Here is a 13,438-nt window from a genome sequence, read left to right as displayed (position 1 = left end):
TTGGCTAAAATAAATGGAACAGAACAAAGGTTTAAAAAAAAAAAACAAAGCAAAGACAAGGCTTCAGGACCCACACAGCTTTAGAAGCAACTAGAAAAATCACCTGAAATACAATAATGGAAATGGTATTTCTTGTTGCCCTTCTTAGTGCATGACCAATTTTAAATGCACGGAGTTAGCCCCAGGCAACAAAGTTCAAACAAGGAATAAATCACAATCTTAAGCAGAAAAATTTAAACTCAGCCTGTGTTTTGTATTTTATTTGGATATTCCACTAGTATAAAAGTCCCATATATTTTTAAGGAGATGTCAGCTGAGCCGTACTATACTTAAACACGGAACCTACGCGTGACCTTGAGGCAGAGCTCTCCCCTGGGGTACCCTGGGAAGTTTGTATTACAGATAGAAGGTTGAATCAAAATATGTCTATAGTCTTAAGTCCTCTGTCCATGAGCAATCACATCTGGCAATAAAAATACATTTAATCTTTCATACAATCTAAACTGATACTTAAAACAAATATCAAAAAGTGACCTTAAGTGATGAATAGAAAGATACAGGGACTGACTTCCGAGCCTCTCTAATCAGTTAAAGATGGCATATCAATGGGGGGAGAATTCACTTAAAATTATTTACTAGAGAATAAAAATTAATAACACCTAATATGCAAAACTGTATAGTTGTATTTAATTCTACTATTTAATCACTAAATGTCTTTTGGGGAATGTTATTTAAATCTTGGTTGCTCGGGTGTCTCAATCATAAACTGGAATGGCATTCTCTAAGAACGATCAAGAAATAACCATTCCTCAAGGCACATAACGATCAAATGACTCCTAGTCACACCTTGCTATAACTATAGAGCAGATCATTGCTCAACCCTCATCAGAGAAGCTTCTTGATGCAGAAATTGTAATTAATGAAGTGGTCTATAATTGGATAAAGTACAGAAAGACTTTGGAGCACTGAGTCTGGCATAGGCTATCTCTGTCACACGGCTCCCCTCTAGGCTCAGGGACCCATGTGAGAGAAAAGACAAAAGCAGTGGACTCCTAGGAAGCAGTGCCTTCCAAGATACAAGAGCACTAGCAGTGACGTGGAGCCCTAGAGACTGCAGTAGCACTCATAAGACCTGTACAGATGCAAACCAGACAACATCCTACCATGGAAAGGGGGGAGTGAACCCAAAGTCCCACCCCTAACCACAAAGGTCTTTGTAATTGATACATGCTGGGAAAAGGAAAATTGATTTTCTCCAATGCAATGCCAATGGGTATATCAACTGCACTCTAGGGCAGGTCTCATGCCCAGCAGTAGTTGGGCAACGCGAAACAGACTTCACGCTTTGCTTTCCTTTGTATGTGCTTTTTGTTTTGTCTGGGCTTTTGTCTTACTGATTTTCTGTTTTGATTTCCGGATTTTGTTGCTGCTTCCCTGTCTTGCTTTTGTTTGGAGACGGAAACTTCAAGTATGAAGTCGGGTACATATGGAGGTAGGAACTATCTGACAGGAGTTGGGGGGAGGGGAAAAATATGCTCCAAATTTATTTTAGGAAAAAAAAATTTAAGATAAAAATAAAAGAAGTAATAAAGCAATAACATCCAGCACAGGACACAGGTGATGGACCCCCCTCTAACATCACCTTCTTTTCAGTGCTTTGGAAGATTATGCGTGGGTCTGTCATGTGGTATGGCCCCTCTCATCCAATCCTTTAGCACATATCCATAAGAATGAATGCAATGGTCAGGGTGAAAGAGTAGGTCTAAGAACATGTGTGGACCAAATGAAGAGATTAAGAATTCAATAAGTGTCAACCCAAGACAATACATGTTGAAATGCCATAAAATAAAATGTTCTATGTCTAATATCAAAAGACAGACATATGTTTATATGTCGTTCAATTCACACCATAGAGGTACAGAAAGAGGGACTAAAGACGATCAAGAACTTAAAAAGTTATAACTTCTTGAGAAATTCAGGGCAGACTTCACAAAGGAAATGCAATTTCAATAGGCAGAGAGAGGAGAAAGATGGCTTTCCTTTTCTTTTGCCTTTTCTTTTCAGCAGAGGAATAAAATGGACATGATCTATAAGATGTGCAAAAGCATGCTGGGAAGCTTTAAGTCCCTTTGAACAGAGCTTGTTAAAGACAAATGTGTAAGAAAAATCGTTTCAAATGAGTCAGTCCACTAACTAGAATCAAAGTAGCAATCATCAAATTTTCCTAATTTTCTCATAAAAACAGAATTCTCCCATGAAATCATCATTTACAGTCTGACTCCGATATAGCTGCCAGACAGTTTTACACAGTTGACCTTTGGCAACTTTTGACACAAGGGAAACACACCACCCCATTTCTACTTCCCCTGGAGTAGTAGCCTGTTCTGTTTAATAAAACACAATCTCAAAAGTCAAAATGTGTGGTATTTTCCACCTTGTCAATTCAGTGGTATATTAGAAGAGCAAGTAACCCGTAATCGATCAAACGTAATACACTGGACTCTGAATCTGAAAACATTTAATTTAGAAGAAACCATTAAAGATGGTTGACGGATTTGGCTCTATGGTCAAGCCATTTCACAGAAGTCTGCATTTCATCTAACCACCAAGTAGGAAACTATAAAAAATACTACTGGAGGGAAATAATTTTAAAATTTATATTGTGATATGCAAGCCTTTTCTTTCTTTTCAACATGTTTCTGTGAGGCAAAAACTTTCAATGCAGCTTTTCAAATCTATTTTGAAAAAGAATTCCTAACGTTCTCTGCATTGAAAATCTAACAGAAGAGGATACGTGCTCTCTATATGCAGTATTGGGCCTAGGCACATCAGTACTATGTGTGAAAAGGTGGCCATTTCTCTCGGCTTGTAGGAAGGGCAACAGTTAGGCAGCTATAGCCTTCATAGTCATTTTTGAAATGGTTCTTTGAAAAATCTTAAGTTCACCATGGCTGTCTGTGCACCATGAGAAAAATCTCAAAAGTTCCAAATGTCTTTTAGACATTTTGTTTCCCTGTATTTGCATTTGCACACAGGGAGACTTCTCTTCCTTCAATAGAAAACCATTCTGTCATAGTTTCTGCCCATAAAACTTAGGTTTACCCTTTCAAAATTTCCATTCTTATGACACCATAAATGCTGTGTGTTAAATCTCTGCCAAAAAAAAAGTCATTCTGTCCTAAGAGTCTTCAGACTTTTCATAGTGCCAATTTGTTTCTCATCATAGGTCTGACGGTCCAATTTTGACCATTCATAGCTATGGGTGAATTAGTAAAAGCTTTCACCCTGCTTCTTCGCATCATTAAAGAGTGCCTTCTAATGTAGACAGAGAATCTTTCCCCAGAAAGATTGTGTTTTTAGGGATGAAAATTCAATGAATTCTTCAAAGGATAGAGATGAGGGAAAGGGGTGGGAGAAGACAGGAAGACAGCCCATGTTGTTGATAGTCTCCAGAGTGCCTAAGAAACAGTAAACATCTTAGCACTCTAAAAAGGACAGTCATAGAGCCTGTTTGGGTTTGAGCTAGGTCCTCGGTGTATACTTTATTGTTGAGTAGTTATTCTTGTGGGACTCCTACCAATGGGAGTCAAGTGTGTTTCTGACTCTTTTGCCTGCTCCTGGGACCCCTTTCTTCTACTTGATTACCTCGCTCAGCCTTGACTTGAGGACCTGTGCTTTGTCCTAGTCTAACTTGTTATGCTGTGTTCAGTTGATATCCCTGGGAGGCCTGCTCTTTTCTGAAGGCAAATGGAGGAGGAGTGAATCTGGGGGAGAGAGGAGGTGGGTAGCTGAGAGGAACAGAGGGAGGAGAAACTATGGTCAGGATGTACTGCATGAGAGAAGAATTAAAAAACACAAAATTAAAAAGATATGACTTTGAATCAACGCACATTTCACTCCTCCCTCTGTCTGTTGTCCCTCATCTGTTAATCAAACAAAATACCTGAAGCTAAATACTTAACAAAGAAAAGATTAATTATCTCACGGATCTGGTATGCTTATGGGCAATGTACCAGTTCCGGCTTTGCTGTGGAAGAGTCTTCCGGGTACATCACAACATGATAGATGACATCACAGTGGGAACATGACCAATAGGAAGAGATCATAGGACAAGATACATAACCAGGGAGAATCAGGAGCCTTGTATTTTCGAGAACTCACTTACTCTGATATCAGCATTAACGCCCTGTGAAGGTGATATTGCCCTGACAGAATTATAGAACATTCAGCCCCTCTCTGACTGGTCGCCACATAGGATCTTCACCACATAAAAAGTCAAGTTTCAAGCATATGCACCTCTGGGAGACAGACTAACCCACAAGCAAAGCAAAGCACCCTTTCCCCTCATCGCACCTTCAGCTGTATGAGTATGAGCTACACCTGCACCGTTGACTGCTAACTCATTTGCTTTATCATTGAAAGTCTCTGTTCTTGTCTTAGAGAAGGGGGCAGGTTCCTAGCATTTGTGTACACAGAGGAAAAACCCAACTCCTACAGTTATACCATGCAAATTATTATCCTGCTTCATAGCTTTTAACTCAGCCCTGCACTACGCCAGATGCCCTGGTTCATGTTCTTCTCCAGGATTCTTTGGACCAAATGGTTTTTCATGTTATCTCCACTGAACAAACTTCCTTAGATTGTGATCTTTGACAAATTGATTGTAGCTCTACCTGATCTCTTCCGCAAATCAGTTCATACTTTCTCCATTTATGTATCCCCTTCCCTGTTGCTGTGCAGTCATTCCTAGTTAACATTTTACTCAGTGGAACAGGCAATGTTGGGGGTGGATGTGCCTTCAAGGTGTCATTTTCCTTCAGTCAACTAAGAATATATAATGAGAAGTTTGCCAGAGTCATTATTCTTTATGTAACTGTTTTAGCTTGTTTGTTTGTTTGTTTATTTGTTTGAGACAGGTTCTCTCTAATATGCACCGCTGCCTGTCCTGAAACTTTCTATGTAGATCAGGCTAGTCATGAACAGACACAGATCCACCTGCCTCTGCCTTCCAAGTGCTGGGATTAAAGGTTTGTATCACTATGCCAAACTTTAGAGTCATTCTTTATTACCAAATCTTTATGCTGAAGGTTGAACATGTCCAAGAATTTCTGTATGCCATCTGAGCTCCATTAATATGAGCAAAGCTTGCTCTCAAATTTATCTCTGACATTTTGTTCTTGAGTAGTGGCCTTAAAATGAATGGGTTCAAGAAATGTGTTTGCCCACAAAATGTTTTACTTTATTATGTGAATATGTATAGATTTCCTAGTACAATCCCAATGCTTACTTTGCATGAAGAGAACATTGCTTTGGAAATAACTCTATAGCTGCTGCAGGCAATAGCATTTTCTCCACATTTTTATTTTCTTGAAATTACTCATTATTGCTTCATGCTTACCAACATTAGAACCTACCTTATTTGGTAACAGAAGATCATCTGATTAACCCAAAAGTTATCACATTTTGCCAACCACTCTTTTTTCACATTATGGTAATTCCTTCTAGATTGTGTTTCTTGGAAGAACACCTTCAACAAAAGTTCTCAGTATAAGTTTCTTGTATTTATTTTTTACTTAATTTCTCCAGGGATCGAGAATTCCCTGATCTGATGCAAGTCTATAAGTCTCTTATAGATTGCCTCTAACTAGAAGGAATTCCAAATGTATAAAGTTTTTAAAGATATTTATTTATGGATTGATTGATTTATCATGTAAACAGTGTTTTTTTCTGCATGCTTGCCTGCAAACCAAAAGAAGGCACCAGATCTCATTATGGATGGTTGTGAACCACCATGTGGTTGCTGGGAATTGAACACAGCACCTCTGGAAGAGCAGTCAATATTCTCAACCTTTGAGCCATCTTTATAGCCCTGTAAAATGTGTAATGTTTTATATGGCTCATTATTTGGTAAAAACAGGCCTCAGTTCTAATTCCAGCCAACTTGATGCTAACAAATTTGCAAAGCATATTATTTAAACAAACACTGCCATTAAGACAACATGAATAGGTGACAATGTAATTGAGGTTCTCCATCTATGTTTGTCTCATTGATACATCAGGGAAGCTCATATCTCACACTCTATAGGACAGACCCAAAGGTTTGGTTTTTTTCTATTGTCTGTCTAGGTTTATAATAGTATCATTATCATTAATTAACTGAATTCCCTGGTCTAGGATCAGTACTTTAAACTCCTGCTATCCCCTGGACACATGGGAAAAACTCAATTTCTGAAGAATTCAAAAGACGGGTGCTTACTGTTAAAGCGAGCAGCTTCCCATAGGTGAGGTGAGCAGGGATGTGGTCAGTCTTGGATCTCAGTGACTCCATGTACCAGTGCTCAGCTTCGGGGAGCTTACTCAGTCGCATGTATGCTTCACCTGGAGAGAGAATTACCATAGTCAAAAGGATGTTGCAATTTTTCATGCATCAATGCACACTAGGATAATGACAGGCAAGGTTCCAAAAGTTCCAGAGCTTGGAATTTCACCAGGAGAGAATGCATAAGTCATCAAGGAGACATATCTGACATGACTTACACAGTATGCAATGTATATATGGACTAAAACAAGGCAGGGTACACTAGAGAGATGGATCAGTGTCTGCCACGTGATCAAGAGCTCTTGAGTTCGGATCCTAAGCACTCATGTATAAAGGCCAAGCGGGGCAGTGAGAGCCTGGAACCGGAAACTCACACACGTATACAGAGTCAGGTATGGCTGTGCCAGTTTGGAACCTGAAGCTCATTGAACAAGCACCCCAGGTGTATTACAGATCTTTGAGTTGAGTAGAGACCTGCCTTGAAAAAATGAGACTCAAGAAGTACGGAGTTAACTCAACTGGAAAATTTATTATAAAGAGTGATAATCTGAGCTTGATTCCAGATTAAGATGGAGGAAGGAGTAACTGTCAAGAGTTGTCCTCTGACCTCCATATACACATTAAAATAAATGCAAAAAAGAAAGAAAAGGAAAAAGTGTGTTTCATAGTATAGCTTTGTCTTTTAAACATGAAATTTCCAAATATAGAACATTCCTCACGATTTAGTTTATAGTGATAACTCATTTAATTATGCATTTGAACCAGTTACATTGTTTATTTGGATTAATTTATTCTTTAGAAACTGATTTTTTAAATTTATTTATTTATTAAAGATTTCTGTCTCTTCCCTGCCACTGCCTCCCATTTCCCTCCCCCTCCCCTAATCAAGTCCCCCTCTCTCGTCAGCCCAAAGAGCAATCAGGGTCTAAAGAAGCTAAATAAGAAGGAGAGCCCAAAGAAACTGATTTTGAGAATAACTACATGGCTAGCCTCATGTGGGGCTACAGGAAGGAAGATATACCCTCTAAAGCCTTTCAACTATGCAGAAGAAGTAAGAGTTAAAATGTTTTTGAATTAAACATTGCTGCTAGGCCAAGTAACATCCTGCAATTTTAGCCATGAGGAAGCTGAGATAAAAGGATTAGAAATTATAGGTTATCCTGGAGTATAGCAAGAATTTTTCCTAACAGCCGGGTGGGTGGTGGTGGTGTATGCCTTTAATCCCACCACTTGAGAGGCAGAGGCAGGCAGATTTCTGTGAGTTTGAGGCCACCCTGGTCTATAAAGTGAGTTCCAGGAAAGGTTCCATAGCTACCGAGAAACAATGTCTCAAAAAAAAAAAAAAAATCTAGGTGGCTATATTTTAATTTTCTTCAGCATTTCTCAAAGTTAATAAAAGTAAGTAAAATTTGCCAGTGTCATTTGGAAAATCAATTAAAATATGATGATTAACAAGTAAGACCAGTTTTTACACACACAAGAAAATTCAGGGTCTTTCAGCCATTAACTTTATTTTTCAGCTACTATAATGTATAGCTAACTATCAACCGAGAAGGAAGCGGGGAAAAAAGGAGAAATAAAGCCAAAAGCATAGTAAGTGGTTCTCTTATTCTCATCCCTATCTCCTTTAGGCTGGAGTATAAAAGAAAGCTTGGTAGGTAGAAAAATTACACTTTAAGAAAATATATAATTAAGTTAAATAATATAGCTTTAATGGCAATGGTGAACATAGATGCTGTCCATTTGCAGAGAACAGTCGAGACTAGTAACTCACTTTATCACCAAGCAGACTTTTATGACTAGCCATAACCGTAATGTCATTTCCATTTAGAAGCACACCAAGTGCCTCCCTAAGCATGCTGCCCACAGTAGCTATGCATGTTTAATTCAAGAGAAGAACGTACTCCCTTTTAAAAACAAATAAACATATTCTTTCCCTTTCATTGTTAATTGATTGTTGTTCTCTGGGTTTATTTTCGTCTATTTTGCACATTACTATTATGACAAACAGATCTCATAAACTGAATTGGCGCTTGACCTTTGAGTGCCCTTTAGGCGGTTGTACTGGTGTCAAACAGTATGCAAAATGCAAAACCTGTATGTATCTGCCCAAGCCTATCTATTTGTTTCCAGTCTTAACGACAGTCCTGAGACCCAACTATCAGAAAGTGATCATTTAGAAATGGTTGAGGTTTTGAAGCATAAAATTTTAACAGGCTGTCATTTGAGAGTGACTGGATGAAGTCACGAGACTAGGCTAAAATGCCCAGAAACAGTGACACCCACCTCAGAGATTAGATCTAAAAGATGCAGAAAAGCTTTCAGTAGTAGTGGCAGGATATAAGATGAATGCCATCCACGTTATCAAGTTTCTGAAATAGTTATCCTTTTTTTTAGCTTGAGTTCTTCCTCCCTTCTTCCCTTCCTTCCTTCCTTCCTTCCTTCCTTTCTTCCTTTCTTCCTTTCTTCCTCCTTCCCTCCCTGCCTCCCTCCCTCCCTCTCTTTCTCTCTCTCTCTCTCTCTTTCTTTCTTTCTTTTTTAAGGTGTTCCTCTGTATCTTTTCTGTGACTATAATGCATATTCTCCTAGCTCTGTCCTCCCCAGGGATAGGATTACAGACATGGCCATCAAGCCTGGCAATAACTTTCTTGATTTTATTATGTACAAAAATTGACACTTTCTGAGTTTTGTTTATTTTCTTTCTGTTATTTGCTTTTTTCCTTCCCATGTATGCTTCCTTTCAAATAAAACAATGATATTTTTCTTTCTGAATAACGAAACACACCTTCCAGTAAAAAAAATAGAATGGTTTATGTAACAAACATAATACAAAGTATTGAAAACCTGGATGCAATTAATGATAAAGTATATCTGAACTTGTATCTGTAAAAATGAATTATGAAGTCGGAATGAATATGGGCTTACATTACATTTTCAGTCAACCTGAAATTCTACCTCAGTTAATCATGTTTTTCATGTCAGTACTTGAAAGCTATACAACCATTTCATCAGTTAGGGCACCTGTTTTTGTTTATTAAAATTTTAACTTTAAGCAGAGTAAGTCTTACAGAAAAGTATTAAAGGATCCCAAGTCCTGAGTGTTTTGAGATTTAAATCATATATATATATATATATGTTATTCACAGGCAAAAATAAAAAATTCAGAAAAAATTACATGTTATTTCCCTCTTATAAATATTAGCAAAACATACTTATATATGTTTTGATTAAAATATGTTTTTGATAAAACTACTGATTTTGTAAGTATCAATAATCAGTGTATGGCTACATTCTTTACTAAGAATTAGCAAGTAGCATCAATTTGCAAGGCTCTAGATACTGGAAAATGACAGATATTCATAAGAAAGATGTATAATATAATCATGACAAGTGAAAGAAATGTTAAAGTTTCCTATATGCATTATAACACTATGTAATTTAGAAACTATTATATAATCATTCATTGGATCCTAACACACGATGACAATACTCAGTATCCTATAAATCAGGGCCAAGCTGGCAAATGCCTCACATATGTTCACTGAGTCAGATTAGTCTGTACATCTGAGCACGCAGAATTTCTAATTTACTCTCCTCAAGGAAATGTAACCACTCGTGGTGGGTCTTCAGATGAAACCTATTCAGTAGTTTTATGGATCCCTCTCACTGCTTGTAAAAGAATATCACTACTGGATTTTACAGATTAAAGGAACTGAGAAATGGAGAACTTAAGTAAAATAAACATAGTTGGAGAAGTTTTCATTTAAACCAAGCACTTCCTGCCCTCCACAGCTAGTACAGGATGAACAGACTTGGGAGGAAACAATTGCTTCTTGTTAATGAGAAATGATTTCCCATCTGTAATACATTGGCCAGCAGGCACATTTCCTTACCTTTGGTTCATCTGCTGAGTTAAAAAATAAAGATGACCAATAATAAACTGCGGCTGATCTTAAAAATCTTCTTCAAAGCCAGACATGGTGGCATATGCCTTTAATCCCGGCAGTTGGAAGGCAGAGACAGGTGGATCTTGTGAGTTCAGGCCAGCCTGTCTGTTCTACAAAGTGAGTTCCAGGACAACAAGCACTGTGTCTCAAAAAAACAAAAAGAAAGAAAGAAGGAAAGAAAGAAAGAAAGAAAGAAAGAAAGAAGGAAGGAAGGAAGGAAGGAAGGAGGGAAGGAAGGAAGGAAGGAAGGAAAAAGAAAAAGAAAAATGAAGAAAAGAAAAGAAGAAAGCAGGAAGGAAATGCATCTTCATACTCATAGGTTATTTAATTCTTAAGAGAGAAATGTGTGGCACATAAGGCACACTTGGTCTACAGTAAAAGCAAACATACATACATACACACACACATACACACACACACACACACACACACACACACACACACACACACACATCCAACCATGCAGTCTCTACAAAGGATGTAAAAAAAAATCAAGATGCAAAACCTGAAATGCAAGAAAATGCAGGATAAATGAGATGTGTTCAGATAGAACTCAGTTAAGACTTAAGCAACAAACAAGTACTTGCCACATCACTGGCATGGGCAAAGTTAGAGTTTTGCAGTTTTTGTCTCAAAGGAACATGGATGTTTAGGAAGGAACAGGCAAAACTCATGGGTGATGAGGGATTTGTCCAGGAGAATTAGAAATCATAGCTTAAGAATGGAGAGCTAGTTCAGGACTTAAGTGAACTTATTGCTCTTGCAAAAGGCCTGGGTTCAAATTTACTCACCAAAATGGTGGCTAACAACTATCTATAACTCCAGTCCCAGGGGACCCAATACAAGAACAAGGTACAAAGACACACACAGGCAAAACACACATACACATAAAATAGTAAAAATAAACAAATACTTTAAAAATAATATTAGATTAATGACTGGACAGCTCAAGAGCCACTATTTTCTATTTTGCTAAGCATCAAGTAACATAATATTTACTATTTAGTGACAATCTATTAATACCTTTATAGCCATATACCAGTCTTATACTTAAATTAACACAAGTTTTGTTTACAAAGGTGACTGTGTCTCAGACCTTAATCAATGTGTTCAAGAGGTTATTTTTCTTTAAATAGTGCCAAACTCAGAAAAGGAAGTATGTGTTTTCTCTGGCTTAGAACAGAGAGAAGACTCAGATTAATAGCTCTTACTGTTCTTCCAGAAATCCAACCTTCAGTTCTCAGCACCCATGTTAAGTGGCTCATAACTGCCTATAACTTCACCTCCAGAGAATTCAATCCCTGCTATTCATGCCTATGAGCATGTGTATGTGTGGGTCTTCGCACACACACACACATACACACACACATACACATACACACACACATACACACACACACATACACACACACATACACACACACATACACACACACACATACACACACACATACACCCACACATACACACACACATACACACACACACATACACACACACATACACACACACACACATACACATACACAAACACACACACACACAAATGATAAATCTTAAAAACAGTTTCCCCCACTCTTTTTCCTATACCATTTTCCACAAATTTGATTTCAAACCATAACTACAAATGAGATGAAATAAGAGCAAAATGTACCAGGAGAGGATTTTCCCTGGCATGAGAGTGATACATACTGAATCTTTTAAATTGATTGAAATATTGAAATTATAAGAATTGCTGAAAGGTGATGGACCCAAGAAAGGAAACTTCAGGGAATTCAAGAAAGAAAGAAATAGAGCCAGATGGTTGAAAACAGGCTGGTCGGAGGAGGGTTAACTCATATTCTCTAGGACTATAAATTTTAAGATACAATAACAAAAAATGTTTATAGTACCCAAGAGGAAAGAAGCAACAATGACTACTTTTCCTGTTCATTCTTTTAAAACTAATGCAATAGAGGTATTTCATGAGAATAAGATTTTCTGTGTGATGATGTAGTGGTTGGGTTCATCACCCAGACTGGTTTTCGATTCCCTTGCACACTAAAGGGATTAGGATGTCTCTAGGTTGGCTTCCGGCAGAGATAACCCAGTTTCATAAGTAGAACAGATAATGTCATTCGTCCTAATCAGCGCTGTTTCTAAACAACCCAGGCAAAGGCCAACTTCTTGAGGAAAACAAACTGGGTTATCAGTGACGTCATGGTCTAGAGCTCACTAATTCCTGTGTTTCAAATTATTTGGCAGCTCCTGCATGCAGATAAGTCTTCGAGGAAGTATTATGGATAAATGATTAAGACTCTGGACAGGTTTTGCTGAATTTATAGAACTCTTCTGGTCACTCCTAACAAAAGTGATTTCCTATTCCTCAAGAGCAATATAATTGTTCAAGGCCTTTTAAAGACTTTGATATCTTTCATATAAACTTTCACTATCCAGTGTAGACTACAATAAACATACATGCAATATAGTATGTTAGAATTTGTTGCTAACTTCATAGAATATAAAATCTAGTTGTAAGTAAATTTATGATGTTTTCCTAACTTGATTTTAGGTGTATGCGCACAACAGGAGAAAAATGATTAATTGTTGCTTTATTTTTATTTGTGCATATGGGGGAGGAAAGAGAGACAGAAATGGTGGTTATATGTGCTCCAAGTGTGTGCAGTGCCCAAGGCGTCCAGAAGAGGGCTTTGGATCCCCTGAAACAGAAGTTATAGGTGATCATGAGCTATCTGCTGTTGGTATTGGCAATTGAACCTGTATTCTCTGATATACTTTGCTAATTTAAAGCATTTAGTTCCATATTTTATTTGAAAGAAAACTATGCCAGTTGCATCAAAATTTTAGTTGTCACACTCAGGAGACCATGACCCTCTTTCTATGTATTCAAATTACTCCCCAACTTTTCACATAGATCCACTTCTTCAGCAAATATGTTATTTTAAAAGGTAATTGTAAAACATGTTGATTTATTGTGATATTGAAAAAAATAAACAGCAATGAAAGTCTTGGGATTTTTTAAATAGTTATTTATTTATTATGTATACAATATTCTGTCTGTGTATATGTCTGCAGGCCAGAAGAGGGTACCAGACCTCATTCCAGATGGTTGTGAGCCACCATGTGGTTGCTGGGAATTGAACTCAGGACCTTTGGAAGAGCAGGCAATGCT

The 13,438-nt window shown here is 37.6% G+C and overlaps 1 protein-coding gene across 1 annotated transcript in view; it reads right to left on the bottom strand.

The window, feature by feature from the left end:
* Window positions 1-13,438, bottom strand: part of Tmtc2 (transmembrane and tetratricopeptide repeat containing 2) — a 382,576-nt gene that overhangs the window by 115,000 nt on the left and 254,138 nt on the right. Inside the window, exon 8 of the mRNA XM_005358105.3 lies at window positions 6,257-6,378. Within this exon, the coding sequence (XP_005358162.1) occupies window positions 6,257-6,378 (122 nt within the window). The remainder of the gene's footprint in view (window positions 1-6,256; window positions 6,379-13,438) is intronic.

The sequence above is a fragment of the Microtus ochrogaster genome, chromosome 24, assembly GCF_000317375.1.
Source record: "Microtus ochrogaster isolate Prairie Vole_2 chromosome 24, MicOch1.0, whole genome shotgun sequence".
NCBI lineage: Eukaryota > Metazoa > Chordata > Mammalia > Rodentia > Cricetidae > Microtus > Microtus ochrogaster.
The sequence above is the reverse complement of the archived record's forward strand: the minus strand, read 5'-3'. Positions and strand labels throughout refer to the sequence as shown.